Raw genomic sequence first — 23201 nt, 5'->3', positions numbered from 1 at the left:
AAAGGAGTAAATCATAGCGACAAACCCACATTATCACTCTCCTCTACAGTTCTCCCCAATTCTAAAGAGCTTTTTAGGGTCCTTTTCCAGCTTACAAATGTACTGTTGTAGTCCCCTCTCTTCAAAACTCATAGTGAGAAAAAAGCATTGATAAAACTACAGAGCTATCTGCCCAGCACCTTTGGCAGATAGACAGTTAGCAACGGGCTGGTACTGTATGTACAGTGGAGCACTGAGAATCTAAAGAACCAGTTATTTCCAGTTGGTGAAGACCAACACAGTGCTTCAAGAAAAGGGAATATTTGACTTCCATCCGTTAGTTGGCCAGACTAGTGATTGCAAATAAACAAAGGATAAAATAATACATCCAACAAATACGTGTAAATACAGGCAACTATTTGCTGACATGTTCGTCATATCAGCTTTATGTCAGTGTTGCTGAAACCCTGTGTGCTAAAACAGAAGTCAATGTTAACTGACAGAAATATTTCACTATTATTTATAGACAGAAATGACTATATGCCATTTGCTTGATATTGCATGGTATGTACTTCCAGTTTGAAGTGTCATTTTGAAACTCAGATACGGCCAGGAGTAATGGGTAATTGAAATAAAGAAGGGGTTAAAGGGTCAGTTTTAATGTGGGTACACTATATTGATTCAAAAGTTCTTATTTTTAAACTCTGCTTTGATGTGTGTGTATGTGAGTGAAAGGGCATCCAATCAGTGGTTGCTTATCAAGTATAATACTTTGTGATTAAAGTTTTTAATTACTGGCTGAACTAACTGTTTAGAAATCATGCATCATAACCGTCAAAATATTTCTAACAAACACCATCTGTGTCTAGATTTATCAGGCTTTTGCTGCCACTGCTTAACTTTTAAAAAGGTTATTTAGAACCAATCAGCCTCTGTAATAAGAAGTCATGAAATTCAGAGCTGTCTCACAAGAGCAGGTTTAGGTTGAATGGCACAGCTAGCTAATCTCCATATGAAATGCACACTACAAAGGGGGAAATTAGCTGCAAAGAGTAATTGTTTAGAATGAGGCATGGAGAAAGTAAGCACAAGAGAGTGAAGGCAGCAGAGCAGGGAAATACCGGCTCAGTCAAGTAATGAGTCACCCTGTACATGTCCCACGAGTTCACACACAGAACCCCAAAGTGATAAAAAACTGTAAAAAATCCAGCCAGTGCTTAGCAAGATTAATTGCATGTTGATTTCCTAAATGGGATCAGATTGAGGAGTTCAGAAACTTCTGAATAAAAAGGAGCCTGAACCAGTGGTCTAAGCAGTCTTTTGTCATTTAATCACAACATTTCTATCACAAAGCAGTGAATAATGCTGCAATCCATTGTACTTCGAACTTGGAAAAAAACAACTTCTGCCATGGAAAAAGTGCAGTGCAAAGATCATTCAGGTTGGAATTTCAAGTCGAGAACTTGGGCATGATCAGTCCAGTAGAGGTTTGCTGATAGATACACACCTGATGTCACAGCAATATGGCACTGCACACAGTGAGCAATAAGCAGAATTACCTTTTCATCAAGTTTTACTTTCTGTAGTGTTTCTGTTGTGAACTGTGACTTTGTAGTTGCCATTCCCATTCACTTGATTTGTGCTTGATAGAAGTCTTTGTGAGCATGACAAAATCTAATCTGTTAAATCATCTGCTATAGTGTTGGGTTGGAATGAAACTCTGCATGTACATTACCCTCCAAACATCAGTTTGCTGCAGGCGCCCATGTTTTCCAGAGCAGATGCACTGGGACGCATTTAGATTGCAAGTCAGAAAAAAACAAATTGGAACTATTGACTTCCGACTTGCAATGGATTGCAGCATCAATCCATGAAAAGGTGAACAGGGAGGAACCAAAACATCACAATGTCATTAAAAGTACAACCCAAAGCCAACATGAACCAACATTAGCCAAACAGGTTGAAGTCACCTGAGGCATGTCACAGTTATTTAATGTCAGCATGAACAACAGAGCAAAACATGTAAACACTAAATAGAGGCAACATATGTAAGGCCAGATTTTAGATATGTACTGCTTTTGTAATCCATTACCTGCCCTCAGGCAGGTTTCAGAGTCATTTGCATTGTTTCAAACTGTCCCGGGATGTAACAATGGCAAACACCATGCCCTTTTCTACCCCAAGCAACAGCAGCAGCCAGCTCTGCTGCACCCAGCTGTCTCCCTCTGCAGCTGAAGTTGCATTGTCATGGACACGGCATGAGGCAAAGGGAAAACCGGCTAGATACAGTGCTGATTGTTATGGTAACATCCGTTTGTTTGGAGGTGTCGTGCAAATGTAGGTGGGGCTAATTGCACTATGTTCTCGTAGGTCACTAGCGTGCATAAACTCTATGGCTTCTCACTCAGAGCCTGAGGGCAAAGAAGAGATAATGTCAGCCTGACTTGGGCCAACAAACAGACCACTGCTCCTGCCCCAGACTGGTATTGTACCAGTAAAAACCTTCAGGGCAAAGATGCCCCAATCCCTCCACATTCCAGAGTCAGGGGGCTTTAGTCGTCCCTCCTCTGCAGTTCAACCGCCTGTGTTTACACAGTCTTTAATCAGATCTGTGTTGGACTGTTGAGGGTTGGGCTGGATCCGCATTGTTGCCTCAAACAATGACTGGCTTTATGGTAGCAGTGTGAGGTGACACCTGTAAGGTGCTTCTTTCACACCCTGCAAACAAGGTATTAGGAAGTAAATAAGTAAGTAAACTTTATTTGTGTGGTGCTTTTCAAAACAGGAGATACGAAGTGCTTTCCAACAGGAAGGACATGAAGAAAGACAGACAATATACAAGGAATGGAAGCATTAAAACTGAATGTATCAAAGTATCAATATTAAGCTAAAGTGATTCCAGTAAAATGCTGTTATACATTTGAAGTCATTAAGCACAATGTAGTCTCTCATTATGTTTAATTTGCTACCATACTTACAATGTTAAAATCCTCAGGTAATGCAAAATATTTCAGCTCTGTCTGCAAAATGATTGGTTTCTGTCAATGACATCATACTGATGTCAGACTGACTGATTGGATCCCTGCAGGAAAGTACCTCATCTATAATTTTCTTGAATTCACTCAAGACACCTGGCAATCAGAAATGTTTGAGGAGGAATCAACCAGTGTTTGCAACCAGAGAATTCTGGTTACTGCATGTTAAGGACTAAAACAATAGGCATTAAAACTGCTTCACCACTGAGGAGCTTGTTCCAATTAATTAATTCAGCAATGAAATGCAAGAGTATCAACAATGCATACTGTTTGTTTTTGTGAATGACTGTCACCAACTGGGACCAGCACAAGGATCATGAGCAGTAGTGCATTCAGAAATCTGACACCCCCTCAAAATAATAGACAATACTAATTCTTCATTGGAGACGAGAATACATTTAGAGAATGTTGGGGAGCTGTTTACTTCTTTAATCCAAGCTAGATTTACTGGAGATAAATACAGATTATTTTGACTCACTTATTTTATGCTAAACTAAAATATCTCACTGTACAGAGAGGGCATGATTGACAAAGGCAATGAGAAGATGAAAGTCTGATGCAGATTAAACAAATAAGGAGAAAACACTTTAAGTAAAGACATATCTGTTGTCAGGAGGTTGTTACAGCTGCATTGGGGAGCAATACTACACATTGAATTAAAAAAAAGCTCTAAAAACCCACTTTATGCTACCAGATAGTCACTACTACTAAAGCTAGTTAGCGAGCCAGATATTTTTCTCACTTGGTGGAAACCAAAACAGAGCGACAATATTAGACTTTTTTATCACACAAACAGGACTCCAAATAAATTCTAATTTTGCTCCTAATCTGCTATATGTGTAAATAGGTGACTTTTTGTTAACACATTCAACTTAAAAGGCGACAGACAATATGTGAGACTTGTTTGCCGCTTGTACTTCAAGATTCATAATATGATTTTTAAAAAAGCAGACAAAACCTCTGGTTGTCATTTCAAATTTGTTATTAAATCTATCCATAAATGCATACATAAACAGGCTCCTGAGTCACTCAGTGACTGTCAGAAACCCAAAGAGGTTTCTGACAGTCGCTCAGGGGCATCTATGGGGAATTGTAAGCTGCTATTTTGTTGAATGTTTTTCTCTGTTAAGGGGATCAAACTCCTTACCTGCTCACAAATGGGATTATTTTAAACTCAGGAAGAGGAAGAAACTGTTTGTCAAGAACAGACAAGATGATCTGGTGCTTCTCATTAAATTTTTATGGTATTTTTTAATATCTCTTTTCTTTGTGTTGTTTTGTAAGTATTTTCTCTGCTATGGTACAATATGTTCCGCTAATCCAAATTAAATACTAAAAAATCATTAAATAATATTTTTAATATATATATATATATATATATGTGTGTTTGTATAAAAGTGACAGTAATATATGCATACAGCTACTTTTGTCACATTTGACCAAATAACCTTCCAAGGTCCCAACATTTTGTGGTGTATCACACTGAAACTGCAAAATAGGATTATTGTAATGTAATGTAATGTGAAGCTTAGAAATCTTAACATATAGCTATCAGTGGCTGTGTTCCTCTTCTTCTACATTGTACAAAATACATTTAGATCAAACCGCACCAGTTTCCACTCCCAGGCCATAAATGGCATCAGCTGATTCAGCTGTTGTGGAAGGAAAAAAAATAAAAGTTCTTCGTTTTTTATATTTGATTACTTTGTCATCTGTTTGATATTCTTGACATGCCCTTTTCACTCCAATATATCAAGAGATTGTATCTCACTTCTGCTGGTATCTACCCCTTCTGCTTTAAAGATTAACTGGCGAACAGAATGTCAACCTGCTTTCACCACTGTATTGTAAAAAAAAAAAATCAGCAGCAAATGATAGAGCACAGACAAATTATTCCAACAGCTTTGCCTTTGAAATCCCAGCCCAGTGAGCAATTAAAACTTTTTAATTTTCATAACAGAATTCCCATAACTTGACTTATCTTTTGTTTAAGAGTTAATTTTATGGAACATTTGGATGTTGCACGTCATCATCAGAAAGTAGTGAAAAAAGTATTCCCAAAATATCTATTGCCGTATAAAAGAGGGATAACAAGAATCTGCCATTTGTGTTTATCCTGGGTTGTTGTTCAAAGCATCTGCCTGAAGCAGGCGGCATCGAAGTTCTGCCGTCTCCACCAGCAACGAGCCGCCATTAACTGACAAACCGACAAATACTTCCAGGCTCAGGCGGGAAATAAACAATACTGACAGCTGACAGATGCCTGAGTTGTAGCAGACTGGTCTACATCTTCATGAATAATTTCTCTTCCTTTCATGTTGCCAATGAATTACATTCATGCATTGACAACCAGGTAATTTAGGAAAAACAGACACAACCAGCAGCCAAGCCTGCCAGACTGGGTCGAATATATAACACACCAACAGCTGCATACTTTGCAGAATGCAGGTGGCGAAAAGCTGTGAACATTTCACCTGTAATTCATCTGAACTCTATTTTTTCCCCACAGCCCTTGCAGTAATTGATTCTCCCTCACAGATTTTATCGACTATCAGCTGGGATGGTTTCTTTTCTTTGAATATGAATTCCTCAAACAATCCCTGTGACTTGACGTAATCTTTACAGTTAATACATGGTCTCTATATTTGGTGAAAAAGAACCGAGGCACAGAAATCTGTTCAGGAACAAAACAAATATAGAAATGTGTTCATCAAAATCATCATTGCAGACTGTGAAGTATGCCATATGTACGCCACATACGAAATGTACGTTTTATGGTGATTACATACAGTGAAATGAGACAATAGACACCTCTCAGGGTTTTTATTAAACACTTGTAATTCTCTGCAGCATCTCCCCAACAGGTTGTAGGCCTGTTGGAATCACTTTCTTTCAGCATGCACAATGGTTTCACAAGGAATTTGTCTCGGTAAATTTGCGCTGACATGCTGCAAGACAGTTCCACAATACAGGATTAACCGACTACACGCAGGATAAAAACCCCTCACGAGGTGACAAGACATACAGTACCAAAACAAGAACAATTACACGTTCATAACGGATTATCTGTACCACTGTGAGGTTAATGGCAAAATAGTTAGCACTGACAGAAGTACAAATACAGTTACATGCTTCTGACCATTTATGACCAAAGTGTCAGGCACCAGGCGCCTCTCTAAGCATTTATTTGTGTTTTATTTCACAGCATCTTTACAAGCAAAATTATATTGCCTTAACAAGTCTGGGGTATGAAAAGGTTAAAAGTGGCCACAAAACATTTTAAATGTCATAATACATACAAAATCACTTTTCCTATAATTTAAGGGGAGACCAGCAAAATCTCTTCTTTTTCCTATTTTTATTCATGCAATATCATCGCACTGTTTACTACCCTCCAGTCCCTTCTTATTTCTCGAACTAATACTACGGCTTCTAGTGTTATTAAGAAATGTGTCAATAGAGTGTTAAATAACAAACAAAACTATTAAGGGAAATATTTTTATATAAAAGCAAATAGGCTGATGGCAAAAAAGCATCAGTCAACACTGTTGTAATATCAAGGCAAAATGAAACATAAAAAAAACAATTTAAACCTCTTAAAAACTTATAGTATGGAGGGTAAAGACTTAAAGCTGCACTAATAAATGTTTTTTATATAAAAAACAGATCACATGATTTTGTGTATGTGAAAGGAATCGCTAACAGTCAATAACCCACAGAGAATCATCACCTGGCACTGCCCCTAGTTCCTCTCTATGAAGCAATTTAACATATTTCAGCTCACTGTTTTGGTTTTATGGTTACAGCTCACTGCCCTCTTAGTGTCTTTAATAAATACAGGCAGATATTTTTAGCAAACAGGGACTAAAGACTCCTGTACACTACCTTCTCAGAACATACATAAAGTTAGTGACAATGAACACTGTGTAGCAATTAGTGGCTAAAGAACCAAATATTTTGACAAAAACAGAGCTATAAGCAGAGTGAATATTGGACTTATATTTGTCAGGTGGCCACAATCACGACTCTATATGAATCTCAATGTTGCGATCTGCCTACTGAATTTGTATACAATTATTTGCTAACACATTCGCTATTTCGCACTCTTGAGGTTATAAAATGTCAGTGTTGTGTTTACAGATTGTTTTACAGTTGCTGCAGGTTTAAAGATCCTGTGTGTTCTCTTGCACAATTTTTGTCACCTAGTTTACAATAAATAATCAGTTTGTAAAAGAAGTTGCACATAACATTGCTGCATCTAGAAATATTCATAAGATTGTGTGACTGCAAAACTTTTGGCACGGTTGGCATTTCAAACCATGAGCTACATAACACCGAAAGACATTTGGTGTCCTTGTTTGTCTTACTGATACTATCAAGAAGCAGTTTCTATTGATCATCTTCAATATAAGTGATGTATGGATGGCATAAGGTACTCAAACAAAGAGATCCATTCTCCTTTTCTTTGTGTAAATGTGAGGATTAGTTGGGGGGAAAAGTTAGGCTCCACAGAGAACAATGAAATCAATAAAACACAGACTCCATAGAAAGAGAGATAACTCTGCATCGACTACAGGCTGCTCACACACTCAATCAGATTAACTAATGAAGCAATTATCGATCCAAAGTGGGGCTGCTGGGCGGCACAGGACTGGCCATTAAGTGGATCTTCCCCTCCCTTGGCCATGCTGAAAATGTCAGGGTCACTGTGTTCGCGGCTTGACACAGTTTACCAAAGCTCGATCTGTAGGAGACTAATCACTCGTCTGCCTCTCAGGAGCAGTTCTGAAGGGGTTCCACCTCAACAGGATAGAGAAAACATTTAATTGTCACGGGCTGGAGCGAAGCCAAATTAACCTGTGCCATATTTGCTGCTTCCACACAGTGAAAATGAGGGAGTGCAAAAGCGAACTGATGACTGTGAGGCTGCAAATGAGAACTATTTCCTGTTCATGCTGTACTGCCAGTTCTGGTTACCGGTGTTATTGAATTCCTCCCGGCAAAGCTGAATTTAATTATTTTTATCCGTGAAACACACCTATGATAATTAGTGTAGACCTGCAACATATGTGTGTAGAGGGGAAAATAGGACTTCCTGTCTGCAGCATCCTTGAATATCAAAAATGTGTACTTCCATTGCCCGAGTCCGTAGCAACACACTGTTGCTTGTTTCTATGCTCGTAGCAGGAGCTGTGTCACAAGATGTCAAAACAGGAGTGCTCATTCTTTCATCAAACAAATGACAGCAGGAGCTGGTACAGTTCTTTCAATGTGATGTAATTCATTATTCCGTGTGTAATCTCTTTCTCCAGTCATGGAGACTGACTGCAATCGCTCTCCTGTGAATACAAAACCAACACGAGCCTAAGCTGCATTTATTCTCCTGAAAAGAGAAAGCATGAAATGAAGTTTTAGCACATCCTGCTCACAGGTTTACTGTAGATTTTCAGGTTGCAAGAATTTGGGGTTTCTTGTTTTCTTTGTTTGTTTCAATATTAAGTCCTTGACCGGCCCACCTGAAATCCCAATTATGAACACAATGTTATTGTTTGGTAATTGAACACCACGCTCCAGGCTTGGTCATCAGTCAGTCTCATTCACTTTCACCCACACGGAAAAAAAGCAAATAGTTCTTTTTTTCTCTCGGTGCACTGAGGCAGGAAAAATATTGCTTTGCGGTTAACTTCTAATCAAATTGCATTAGGTTTTCACAGCCTGTGCCCTCACTCCATTTGCACAAACCATCACAGACCTACATGAATTACACACCCAGGGTGAGGAATACTTACTTCTTCACCCTGATAGATTTCTCCCTTGCCCAACACACACTGTGCACATACGCTGACACACATTTTGTGATCAGACAAGCATGATCATGCAGTTACAGCACAGTGGTAAATCATTTTATTTGCAGCAAGTGTGGTTTTAATGACATTTTACATGCTCTAATGTTATTTTTACCGACTTCTGAAATGGACTTGATGAAACAGTCGTTGTTACAGCCGTTTTAGAAAGCGATACTTCAACAGAAAAAAGCCCTCATTTATGGCCACAATGTATTTGTCATCATATGTGAAACCTGACTTGAAATCACAACACACCATGCAGGTAAATAAGTAACTACTGACATTATACAGAGCTAAAAAGAGTATAAGTGAAAAGAAGTAAGAGCTCAATTTATGTCAAAGCATTGAGTACCTCATATTAATTCTATTAACATAGTCATTAGATGGATAATTATCATGGTGGTGTTGCTCTTGAATGTGCTCAGTGAAATAATTGAAAAGTAAGGAGATATGAGCAAGGGTTTTAATAATTAATTATGGATAAATTATTTATGTGAACATTTCTTCATTATAATTAACCTTGGACCTACATCCTATAGCCTACTTACCATCATCTGTGCCTGTAAGGCACAAAGTAGCAGTGTGAGACTCTGCATGAAACAAGCCTGGTCTACAAGTCTTAGGCAGAGGGTTGATTGAAAGTGCATTATGTGTGTTTGTGTGTGTGTGTGTGTGTGTGTGTGTGTGTGTGTGTGTGTGTGTGTGTGTGTGTGTGTGTGTGTGTGTGTGTGTGTGTGTACATGTTGGAGTCAGGGGTGTAAAGTAACCCAAGTATTATGCTTGTACGTACAATTCTGCTCGTATTCAATTCAATTTTTAAATGTATTTATTTTTATCCCTGGAGGCTTTTTTTCCAGATGGAATGTGTGTACTTTTTACTCCACTAATTTATCTGATGGCTGCAGTTACTAGTTGGTTTGTAGATTTCTGATTTCTCACTGAGATGCGCTTATAAAATGTCACTCCTGTCAGCTAAAAATAACAACAAAAAAATCTAAATGTCAACTTTTCAGAAACTCTCCAAAACAACCTTATCCCGAAGACAAAGCTAACTTTTGACATTGAACTGACAATGACATCGAGGAGGCATGTAATCGAAATTAACAAAAACATTTTAAACAGAATCGTCCCATTTTGTAAGGTTTCATTATTGATGCATTAGCTGTAATTAAACACTGTGAGGGAGATGGTTTTTCATAATGAGTAGCTACTTTAACTTCACATGAGCACATTTTCTTGCTAAAACAAATGCTAGTTAAATTTCAAGATAAACAGCTATTGGGTAACTCTTCCACATGTGGGTATTCTGCACGAAACAAGTCTGAGGCATGATTTACAGGCTTCACATGCTGGCTGTATGTGTGTGCATGTGTGTGTGTGCCTGTTGGAGAGAGGGTGTGTGTGTGTGTGGGGGGGGTGAGAGTAAAAACGGAGCGAGAGGGAGAAGGTGGGTGAACACGAGGGAGTGAGTTGCTGGGGGTCTTAAGAAAAGGGAGGGTGGAGGGGGGTGCACTTGTGTGTGGGAGCAGGAAGGGGGGGGGGGGGGGGGTGCAGCTGGAGGGGAGGTGTGGGAGGAGAGGGGGGTGTTAGAGGCGGAGCTGCAGACAGTATCCTCCGCCCTCGCGCTTGTCTGCGTACCCCTCGCGATTACCTGTTCCACCAGAACTGATGCGAGCGCGAGTTGGCGAGCACATGCCACGTTGGGAGGAGAGCCAAAAACTGAACAGAACCAGCAACCGAGCTCACGAGGACCATTTTAACCCCACCCATAGAAGAAGTAGAAGAAAAATAAGAAAACAAAAACTCAAGCAAGTGTTTCTTTTTCAAACAAACCTTTAAAACCAACAGCCAACTGAGGATCTGTGAGACTTGCAAGGATGCACTTGTTGTCCGCCAGCTGCGTGCGCGCCCTCCTGTTCACCACGCTCCTCTGCCAAGGTAAGCTATTGTCTCATTATAGCGGGGCAGTGGTGCTGCTCATGCGGGATGCGTCTTCGCGCTTAGCTGCAGGTATGAGAGGGGGTGGGTAAAAAAAAAGAAAAGAAAGAAAAAACTCCCAGCTGTCACACGCAGGTGCCACCAAAACTTCAGACCGGCTTATCAATCACATTTTTGGAGGAGGGGAAGTGGAGCAGAGACGCTTTGTGTTTTTTATAAGTTAAGAAGTCACCGATTTGATTGTGTTATATGATTTTAATTTAAATTGTATTTCTAGAAATGTCCCTCTTGTTTAAACAATTACAAAATCAGGCATCTATTACATAATCTATTGTTCTTTCTGCCAGTTTATAAACCACACTATGCATTAATGCCTAATCCAAATCTATAATCTGTTTAAAAACTTAACTCTCACAGAAGAAAGATTAATTTTTTCTATTTAAGATTGTTAAGTCCTCCTAATATCTATAAGAAGTGACTTTTCCCATGTCTGCTTATGTGACGTGATATTGTCCATCCTTTTTTTTGCATGCTACCCATGATGGGAGAGGCAGTGAGGTAGTCATCCTCACCCAGTCTTCACGTGTGCTCAGGCCATGATGTCATCATGATGCCTCAGTTTCATGTGTTATCTCTCCTGTTAACCATGCTGTTTAGCGGAAAGATGCTGCGTTCACATCCTGTCTCATTTATTGTAATTATGTGCTGCCCGTTGGGCGGGGAAAAGCGCACCTCACTGGCTCCCTTAACACAGAGGATAGGACACATTTAGGATGTTGGCACCTGTAATGTGTGTGTGTGTGTGTGTGTGTGTGTGTGTGGGTGTGGGTGTGTGTGTGTGTGCATGTGAATGCGTCAAAGTTCTGGCTATGAAATGTTGCTCTTTTGGGTATGGTGTGGATGGAGACACTTGGCATGAAGTGGTGTTTTCTAAAATATGTTTGGAACAGGTGCAAAAAAAATGCTTTCTTTGTCTCCATTTTGTGCTTGATATTTAATGTGCAGAAGATATCTTTTCATCCTTGCCTGCAACATTAAGCCAACAGGTAGCAGCATCATGTGTTCACTTCACTCAGCCAGGCCATTATGCAAAGCTGCACGGGAGTGTTCCCTTGGACAGCAAAGGGGCAGAGAGGTTGATCTCACTGTACTCTGTTCTACCTCGTCACACTAGGGTGGCGCCTGTTGTTGTAAATTAACACCCATGCAGCAGCTATCAGTCAGGCTCAGGTGGTTTATTTGAGAGGAAGCGAATGGCCCTTTCAAGGTGTTTTTACACCGCTGTGCAGCTGCAGTGCTGTGTGCTTGAGACTGGTAGAGATTGCACTCAGTTGGTAATGAGGTTAGACGTTGGGGTCGTCCACACCACTGTGTGTTTAGCAGACACACTGCCCTGACCTGATGGGCAGAACATGTGTGTGTGTGTTTGCTTGGACAACAGATGGTCACTGTTGGCTTCTTCATGTTCTTGTAAAAAAAGTGTCAATAATGAAAGATTCACACAAAAGAAATGTTCTTTGTCAAGTTGCTCAGTATGGGCAAAATCTGACTGATGTGGATTATTGAGTTTGGGATTTGCAATAAAAACAGCAACAATACTAATAAAAAACAGGCCTGTGTGTTTATTATATTTGAACAGATGAAAAAAGGAACAGCTCCCGGGGCTACAGTATTAAAGGCCAAGGCATATGGCCAAAACCGGATAGAGCAGAAAAACAGATCCCTGAATTACTCTTAGAACAAATAGTCTAGAAAGATGCATCTGTTTTTTTGTTCGCTGCCTTGTCTCCACCCTTCCCCCACCACCACCACCCTCACCCCGCCCAGACAGACAGCGCTCGGTGTCACAGCTGGTATTACTTGTCAAGCGAGTGGGGCTCTCCCTTTTGCTAATGGACTGATCTCTTGTGGGGGTCACCCAATTTCACCTGAGATAGATTCGCTCTCCTTTCTTTCATCTTTAACTAGGTTACATTCAGACTGATGTGAATGCACAGGAAAAGGGAAAAGAGCGTATTTAATTGTACATGTGGGTTACATGTAAGATCTTGTACAACTTTGGATTTGTGTGCATGTCTATTCTTGTTTATAGGCAGTTTCCTCTCAATGTTTGAAGTCTGTGGTTTTTTTCTCCTTTTTGAAAAGAGATTTCTTTGTGACTTGCAAGTATTGCATTCTTTCATGCAAAATTCAGACGCATTCATGAGAGCTATGAGTCAGGCTTTGAATATAAATGCTGAATCTGAAGACTACTCCACTTTTAAACTTCCTCTCTGAATGTCGATTATTTTTTATCAGCTGATCAATTATTAGAAATGACTAGCTGGATAGATGGAGAGCAAAATCAAATTATGAAGCAAAGAAATTTGAGTAAATACATGAGGAAAAAGTGGGATCTGCAGAATTTAAATAATTGAACCCGACTGCCAAACATAATCATAGCATAATCTGACTAACAAGCTCTTCTTCTCACTTATTAGAGTAGGGATGCTTAAAATGGCCCCAAATGTGATATCTTTACAGCTCATTGTTCTTCTGGACGCTTAACCTAAATTTGGCAGCTCATAATGTCTCTCAAAAAGCTCTGTAGGACTCCCGTGCATGAAGAGGGTGTGAAGTGGAATCTTGTCTAGTATCAGTTGCTGTCTAATGGTAATCTACTAAGTATTGAAGAGAAAGTGAAACAAATGCCATTTTCTCACACAAGAATCACACAAAACAGATATTTACATTAGAGGAGTTTGTGTGGATTATACCTTGATGAGAGTAAGAAATAAGTGGATATGAGCAGAATACAGATGTGCTGCTGAAGGAGAGAAAATAAGGAGCATATCTTGGGCTTCTTTAAAGAAGAGAGGGGCCTCTGAGACAGGCGAGGTTGTACTGTAAATTAAACTGCATTATGGTGGGGAACCCAGTGTCACCTCACATCAGGGGGTGCAGAATTCCTACCAGCGCCCCTGGCAGCCACATTTTATAGCCTGGATGTGAGGATCGAGCTCTTGGGCAATGGGAAATCTAAAAATAACCTGAAGTGATGAAATTAAAACGTGGCTGTTACACAATCTTTGATGCAGGACACAAAAAAGAGCAAATAGAAGGTTTTAGTTCAAAAGTTTGGGAAATCTCAGATTAAAGTCGATCATTAGCCTGCTGTATAACCGTGACAGGAGGAGAAGAAATGAAATGAAGCTAATTACGTGTGCATCTTTCCCACATGGTAAGGACATGGTCACACTAAAATTAAATGTAGACTCATCCCAGTTTGTGTAAATCAATTTAACATGAAAGAGTATAGTTGGATAAAAGCATTAATTCTGATGTAACACAGTTCAATATGGATATGCATTGCTGATTTCTTTTGGTCTTTGTTTGCTCCTCACCCCCTCACACAGTAGGCAGGAATAGTGCACACATGCTCTTTCTCACCCTCCACCCTCCACCCCCAGCAGAACACTGAACAGGTGGATTAGTGTTGATTTTAGGGTCATGATGGGGGTTAGTGTCTCTTTATGATTCCTGTTTGTGTGTGCAGTTGTTGAAGGAAAAGCAGTTTGCTCCCATCACTCATGTTGAGCTAAGCTATGATAAATTGTAAGTTTTAACATTAGAATTGACTTGATTTGAACTTGTTAAGCTTTTATGACAAAAGCTCTAAAGGTTTACTTTTAGATTTGTTCAAAAATCTCATTGCTAAAACAAACTTCACCTTTTAGATTAGATGCAGTGAGACAGCTGTGAAGTTATACGAGCTACCACGTGAACATGCTGAGTTTTCTACATGTCAGAGAGAGCAATATACTCTCAGCTGGACTTGCCGAGCAGAGTGATCTTGCCTTGAGAAATTGAAAGGACTTGTGTGGCAAAAGTAATCACTCTCAGGCAATGACTCAATGAGGAAAAGGGTCTTTTGTTCGCCTGTGACAGTTTTACACACAGGATTATCAGTAAAACAGCAGCAAGTGAATCTTAATTACACTTTTGTGATTGGTTTGCCCCACTTTACTGCGGGAGTGTGTGAGATATATTCCATTTTTATAAAGTCAGCTAAAATTGCTTCTTTAGCCTTCCGGTTTTGTTTTAATTTGCCAATTAGGTCAAGAAAACCTTGTTGAATTTGGCTCCTTAATGACTTCTTATGTGCTGTTTTACTTGTTTAGACTGAGGTGGGATTATTTAAAAGTGAGCTAGACTGTTATCATGTTTTACCAGACTGAACAACAGCTCAGGTTTCTCATTTTGTGTACAGGTTCCTTGCTCTGCCCTGCGAAATACTGGTTTGTTTCTTTATCCAAGGGGAGGGACCAGAGTTTCATTGTTTCAGCTATAAAGAAAGGCTTAACAACAGGAGAGAGATGACTATGCTATGCAGTTGTGCTTCTTTCTTTATGCAGGAATACCCCCATTGAAATGCACGAAGGTGTCTTTAGTTTTGGTGAAAGACCAACGGCATACTGAAATTGGGCAGCTCTTGTTTCAGGGACAAAAAGTGAGGTTGTTTCTGTCTTTTGTTATTGACGCAGCCCCCAGCTTTCACTGGATTCCTGTGGACTCCCACCGACTATATTGTGAAGCAGGCTCTTTTTAAACAAATGAGTGTATGATAGCGACTTCTTGCTCCCGCTCCTCCCTTTGTCATTAATATGGAACAGCACACACCCCTCAGAGAGGGCACAGAGTAGCTGCTGCCTGTCCCTGCACTTCACATGTGAAACCTGACTGTGGGGGGGGGGCTCCTCCATATGAAAAGCCTGTAGCCACACCCATCTTTAACTGGGCCTGGATCTTTGTTCAAATTCTCCATTAGAGTAAATGCTCTGTTTTAATGAATTCTTTGAGAGGCCTCCATTAACTGATGGTAATCATACCACCGCAGAGAATATCTAAGGAATACCATAAAGGGGCACATGTGTGTGGAAAGCCGGGGGGCATGGGCATTAGATGGCCTTTGTTTTTGTAAATTACATTTAATGAACTTCTTATTCTCATTAAAATGTATCTTATAGATAACAAGACAAAGCAATTGCACTTCTCTCACCACTGACAGCACATTGGAGTATCAGCAGCAGGGGCTCCTTTTGACCGATGAAGGGGCTGAACCTCTGATATTTATGCCTGCACTGCCATAAAGTCATTATTTCTGCCCATTTATGAGAGTCAAGTAGCAAGGCAGGAGGTAGCTATTGTATCAAACCTTTATTTGGACTTGTCTTAGGTTCAGGGAAGTCAGTCGGGTTGGTGCAGCTTTTGTGCAAAATGTGAAACATTCATTTTAAGCCCCGGGCCAAATAATAAAACGACATGGAGTTTTGTCTTCTCATTCATTTCTGAATCAGCCTCTGTTGGGTCAAAGCTATTTGCAATACTGAGAAGTCGTTCTGTTCATTCAGATGCTGTTAAGAAGTTTTTCATTCATGAAACATTGCACTGCTACTCATTACGTCTTCCCTTTGGGATTCAACAGAACGGTTTTGTGTCTGCAATTGACCTCGCTATTCACATTCTTTCCATTTTAAAAGCTGTTTCTTTGTGTTGAGCTGATGTCCACCATCCTTCCTTCGTTGACTGCAGCAGTCTGTGGTGCCTGAAGCTATCTTTGATTACACGCTGCTTTGGTTGAACTTGCAGGAGACAGGAGATCTCATTCAGAGAGACTCTCATTCATAGGGGATGGCAAGAGTATATCTCTGATTGGATTTAAAAGTCTGCCATTCACTTAGTGTGTAAGTAAGAAGCTAGATAAAAGATTAAGTGGTAAGTCCATCTCTGGTTCATCATTGTATCAATACACATAAGACTGAATACCCTTGAACCTTGATAAAGGTCCAGAACATCCTGGAGAACAAAATCAATCTCATACCTCAGATAACTGTAGGTTTTCTTACAATGGTAAGAATCTTTTTTTTAAATCTTATTTGCAAGATGGATTTCAGACCTCTCTTTATGTCAGATTATTAACCAGGAGTACTTCTGCAGTAACCGGGGGGGCTATGGAGACATTGAGGTGTAGCTCAAATATAATTTGAAAAGGGAAAATTCAGTAAAACAATACGTCCACGTTTATATTTGTGCTTAGGGAGAAAATAACTATAAAATTACAAATTGGCGCTCATTTTTAGAAAATGTATTGTCACAATAACTAGCAAGCTGCCAGCTACAATAGGTTCATTGCACAATGGAGGCCTCTAGAGCTGTAACATTTAGTCAAGTAATTGATTGTTTGCCAACTATTAAATTAATCTCCAACTATTTTATAATTGATTAATCATTTTGAATCATTTATTTTAAGAAAAGGGTCAAAATTATGTTGTCCTAATTCAATTTCAGCTGCAGAGTGAATATTTTCTGGTTTCTTTGGTCCTCTGTGACAGTATACTGAATATCTTTGAGTTTTGTACTGTTGGTCAGGACAAAACAAGACATTTGAGAGCATCATCATTTTTTGGCATTTTCTGACATTTTATGGACCAAACGACTAGTTGATTTATCAAGACAAGATGAATCAATAATGAAAATATTTGTGAGTTGCAGCCCTGCACACCCCCCACCAACTGAACACATTTATAATACCTTAAAGCCACACATTGGTGCTGTGGACACATAAAGAAAGTTAACAAACAAGCAGATAAATTAAAATAGTTAGCCAGAAGTAATTCATACATAATGGATAACAGTTCGGTTGAAGTAATTAGCTAAAAGTAATGGGAAATGGAATGGAAAATTCCAGCTGCCTCTTCAAATGGTGATATTATGGATGCAGACTTTACCAAACCAACTTAAACATGACAAATGTGTGAAAATAGTATTGCAACAATATCCACGTTTGCATGCATTACTCAACATCCACTTCAATCCATGTTAGATGTTGTTGTAAGCACCCACTGATAATTGCATGTTTCTATTTCAATGTACATACAGTACCAGTCAAAAGTTTGGACACATTTTCTCATTAAAGCAAATGGGATGGCGTGTCCAAACTTTTGACTGGTACTGTATATATAATTGAAAATGCAGATGATTATTTGACCCTTTGTGTAAATGTTCCATGCTACATATAATACATAAATCATTAATTCACCTGCTTTTGGAAGCAATTTTCACATTCAAGCCATGAACAGTTAAGACTTCTTTCCTGGCCTCGGTGCATGTACTTGCTAGTGTGTAACTACTTAGAAAAACTATGATTGAGTGAGAAGAAATGTACTGCACACAGACACACCAGATTACATTATTCTAAATTGTCATGCTGTAAGCAAAAGTGCATCAGCAACAGCGGAAGCTCTGTTTCTACAGATTCAACATCAGATTTTATTTAAAGAAGTCAAGTGGTGGCTTTTCACATGGCAATTACCGCACAAGCGATGCTTTGGCTGATGAATGACTTGTAGATGTTTTATGATAAGACGTTCAGCATTGCTGTTAAGCATTCAGCTGTTCCAGTGCCAGACATTACAAGGAAGGTGAAAAGATGCTTGTCTTGTAATTGGATGCAATACTTAATTTTATAATGGGATGTCTTAAGCTGTCAAATAGCCCGGTCCTGTGAAGAATTTCTAAGTATTACACTTCTCATGTTGCAATTTAAACACAGACTTTTGTACTGATTTATCCTCTTAGTACAAACAAATCTACTGATTCTTCTCCGGCTTGACTGCATAGTGGGCACAAAAGAAAAAAAAGGCAGGAATGTTTTAATAGTAAACTCTGCAGCAGCCTTTCTACCAAAGGGCCTGTGTCACATAAAAGCTGCATTATTACCATGCCTGGGTAGTCTATAGAGTGATGACGTTGTTAAATCTACATTGCAGTGTTTAATTCTGAGTAATGAAGATGCCATAACCCATTATGCTGCCATTCATTTTCCCACTGCACAAGTAGTAGATACAGAGTACATGACACATCATTTCCTCTATAATGATAGTGATTTAATTTGGATGTGTAGGGTCACACAGCAAAAAAATGACAGTGACAAATGAACAGTTATATTTTGGAGAGTTTATGTTAGGGACATTTAAGGTAAAGTGAAATGCTCATCCACTCTTTTAAAAAGAAATCTCAGGATTACTTGTCCTATTATTGGGGGCTTGCCAAAGCATGCTCATCTGTAAACAAAGCCAACACAAATGGATTTACCAAACCAAGGCAACATCACAGCCACAGTTTGTCATTACGCCAATATTTATTAACACAGTAAAATTACCCATTGGGTATCCAATAATGGAGAACCTTGTTACCTTTCCACTCAGGGAAGTATTTCCTCAGTTATTATGCTTGAAATATATTTCTTATTGTCTTCCTTAGTAGTGTCTTGTATTTACCGCATTTTCCTGTCTTGGGGCATTACATCTGCAAACATGCAAATTCTTAAATGTATTCTATAAATTACAATTGAAGACATTGAAGTTTTGTAAGAAATACATTTTTTAGATATGATTTGTCCCTTCTTGCTTTGTTTGTAAAAACAACTTTTATGTCCAGAATCACTCCCTATTTACTATATAGTGCACTACACTTACCCTCCACCATTTTATTTGAGTGCAAATCCTGAATATGTAAATATCTCCATTGTATATGTATAGTGCCCTCAGATATTCCACCATGGAACGAAAAAAAAGTACTTGCTGCTAACAATCCCACAATGCAATGCTCCACATTTTAAAGATGTAAAAAACTACTATCGCGCAACTCCACAGCTGATGTTGATGGCACAAAATTATGACGATAGTGTCCAAAATCTTTATTTGCTGCTTATTACTAAGTGAACTATTTAGTATTTATTATATATGGAGTAAAGAATGAGTGAATAAGGGAGTGATTTCAGACACTAAGAGTCATGCTAGCAGCTTTGTGTGGCAAAGGAAAAGTGGTGCTTTGAACTAAATGTTAAATGCTCACAATGATGTTTAAAATGCTATTGTTTACTTGGTAAAACTTTATTGTTATCTGCCGATAATTTTCTTGTTTAATGGATTAGCACTTTGATCCATAATGTGTTAGAATATGGTGAAAATATTGATCACTGTTTCCTGAAGCCCAAGATACAATCTACAATGTCCTCTTTGTCCTGACAAATAGTCCACTACTCAAAGATATTCAGTTTACAATCACAGAAGACTAAAAGAAACCAAAAAATATTAACGTTTAAGAAGAGATTTGTGGCTTTTTTTATTTAAAAGGATTAGTTAAAAAGATGTTAGTCATGGCTCAGCGTAACTACCCCAAAACAATAGAAAAATGCCATACTGTTAGCGCAGCGGTGTGGATATGTATAAAGAAAACTGCCTCACATTGACGTAAGCTTGGGCTAACAAGTAGAAGAAAACATTCAGAGCAGTCTGAAGCTGGTGCTTTTTGCTCAAAAGGATCAATATTACATATGTGTACCTTGTTATTTGACACTTTGGTAACATTTAATATGAACATATAACATTGTTACATTATATATATATGACTGAAAATAACGAAAAGCCTAATAAATCCCCTTTAAGGGCAGCTTTAGCCTGAATCGCTCTGTTTCTGTCTGACCCTGCAGTAGAAGAAACTCATTCCCCCAGAGGACTTTCTGAACAGCGTGTTGACTCAGTTTGCTTAAAGGGGATTGTCTGTGCCGAACATTCCCATGGAGAATCTTACTTCTAAGCTCTTTAGGCCACGTTGTAGATATTTTGAACATCTTTCAGGCGTAGTTCAGAGGTGTTGGCACATTTTTGCGTATTGACAGGTTTTTGTGAAGTGGTGTGCATCTCTGCTGCCAGGAAAACTCTCTATCAGATAGATATGCAGTGCCTCTGCTCACAAAAGTAGCTTGTTCTGAAGGTACCACACAGGAGAAGAGGCAGGGGGGAGCGGTTTAAGATGAGCAATGCCAGGGTTGATGGTTAAAAGCACTTATCTTGATGCATGGCTTTTCCTCATGTCATGATGGAAGAAGAAAATGTAATAGCCACTACTAATGAAATTATTATGCCTTAAAGGACCCTTGCACCCAAGATGACAGTGACATGCTGAATTACATAAACTGAGAGTGGTTATCTCAACCTATAGAAACAAAAGAGGCAAACAATAGAGCAAGATTGGGTTTGATGTGACAGTTTTATCTACTGTGTGTCACTGAAAAAACAGGATAACACTATTACTGACCTTGCTTCACCAACAAATAAATTAATCTTATGGACATAGATTAATTCATTCCTCATAAAGAAACCTGCTACCCTTTATGGAATACATAAATTCATCATATGCAAAATACAGCTTCCAAGTTTGCACTAGTAAAACCTTTCAGCCGAATCATGTTAGCAGTTATCCCGCCACCTTAAATCTGAAAGTCCTGAAGTCATAGGAGGACTCAGTGGTCTGACAGTGCATGTTAATCTCCAACCTTTCATAGAACTCTATCAAAGCAGACGTTGGTCCACGGGTATTAAATGTGAAACCACACAGATTTGATGTGCAAGCAGGTACATAATCCTTTGTATGTATTATCTGCATTCCATGTATTCCTCCCACCGCTCTCCGCTCTGTTTAGCCAGCAGCGGCTTTAGGACCCCCCCAGAGCCAGAAGCAGAAGCAGGACACAATTTGAAACCGTCATGCCCTCTTAATACCAACCAGGCTGCTTGGCTTATTGGAATGGGGAGCATTGCCTGCTCTGTTTCACAATGAAGGGTTAGAAGGTCAGGACTGTCACTATGAGTCCACAACATCATAAACGACTCTTTGATCAACTAATGTGTAGGTATCAGATGAACGCTGCACTGAAAGCCATCTGCTGAGCAAATGAAAATATCTACCTGTTAATATGTTCTGTTGTTTAGAGCATAACAAGGCATACTTTGTGATACAGCAAAGATGGCAAACTGCCTGAAATTCAGATAATAAAACTACTGCGCATATTTCCATTAATAATCCATTTAATGTTGGAAAAAACGTAGTCCATGCCTCATGCAGGGTCTAATGAAGCACTCTAAAACTGATAAGTGAGTGCATCCTTGTTTACTAGGGCTGATTCGTCTCCATCTCCTACATGTGGGTTTTCTGCCAGCACTGTGTGGTGTAGACAAGGCTCCATTTACCTTCAACAGGGGTGTGTTGTAGCAACATGTATGATTGGTATCCTCAGGCACCACCAACAACCTTAATGTGGTCATACAGATAGTAAAATAGTAAACACAACTGCTCTCCCGGGGCCAATGGGCTGCAAATGTTCAAAGCTTTTCTGCTGAGGGAGTTTGGGGTGGGGGCAGGGACAAGGCCGGCCTACAGGGTAGAGAACACTTGTGGTGCAGGCAGACAGGTACTTGAACAAAAGGCTGATTGCAGCTTGGTAAATAGTGGACTCTGTAGCTACTAGTCGGGGCTAATATTTTGAAAAATAATGTAATTCACTGAATTTTTCACCAACAGGCGGATGCTTTTAGTCTGGTAGATGTGCCAGTCTTGACCCTTCTGTAGGACTCTCTCTGTTTGCATGTGTAATATATTGTGTGTGAGGGTAAGGGTCTTCCCAGCTAGCAGTACAAATAATCATTAGCATTTTTGTCAGAAAATAAGGGCAAATGCTCACCACATGTTCCCACAGAATATGTGCAGATTCCTTGTTTTATCCGGCCAACAGTCCAAAATGTCAATGTTTTTTTAAACAATAAATGACCTAAATAATTTATTTAATTTATTTAATATTGACCAAAATAGTGGGCAGATTGATTGATAATGAAAAACTTTCATTAAAGCTTTAAAGTGATTTTCTGATCAATTAATTGACTTATCATTTCAATACTAGCCTTGGCTTTCTTTTGCCATATCTCATTATGGCTTTAGTGGACCTTTTAGGTTATTAATACAATTGAATTATGATCAATCTGCAGTCCAGAGAGCAGAAGTCAGTGTCTGCTGTAGTCTAGCCTGTATATATGCATAAAACTGATACCTACTCCTGTCTGATGTGATACCTTTTGAAGAGACCTGGTGAAACAACGAGCACCTTGCTCTTAAGGAGGTTGTTTTGAACGTCAGGAATATTTTAAAGCTTCCTATTTACACATCTGGCTGAAGAGGGAGAACAAAATGGAAACATTATGGCAACATGAGGATTCATTTCTTGCACTTAGATTTATGGATCAGTTCAAGCTCTTCAGTAATTCAAAGGGCACTATATTCATTAGTGAGAAGCATTACCCACTGTTAGAGGCTCCATCTGTAGTATCACACCATCTGCTGCACCTCTTTAACCCTTACATTTATTTCATTAGACTGTAAACATTTATTGTATTATCAGTTTAACTGCATTTTTTTTTTTGCCTTAATTGGGTTGATTACATTTCCCTGTGGTAGCCGGAAGAAAGTGTTTTCAAACAGCAAGTCTGCCCAGTAAGAAACTGTGCATTTATCAGTGCCTTATAATCTT

At 39.2% G+C, this 23201-nt stretch overlaps 1 protein-coding gene across 1 annotated transcript in view; it reads left to right on the top strand.

Annotated features, from left to right (window-relative positions):
• Positions 1 to 10536: 10536 nt before the first annotated feature.
• The window catches only part of LOC133980844 (CD166 antigen homolog A-like), a 39407-nt gene continuing 26742 nt past the window's right edge, over positions 10537 to 23201 (top strand). Inside the window, exon 1 of the mRNA XM_062419660.1 lies at positions 10537 to 10798. Coding sequence (XP_062275644.1) covers positions 10738 to 10798 — 61 coding nt within the window. The 5' untranslated portion in view covers positions 10537 to 10737. The remainder of the gene's footprint in view (positions 10799 to 23201) is intronic.

This window comes from Scomber scombrus, chromosome 5 (assembly GCF_963691925.1).
Source record: "Scomber scombrus chromosome 5, fScoSco1.1, whole genome shotgun sequence".
NCBI classification, from domain to species: domain Eukaryota; kingdom Metazoa; phylum Chordata; class Actinopteri; order Scombriformes; family Scombridae; genus Scomber; species Scomber scombrus.
The sequence above is the reverse complement of the archived record's forward strand: the minus strand, read 5'-3'. Positions and strand labels throughout refer to the sequence as shown.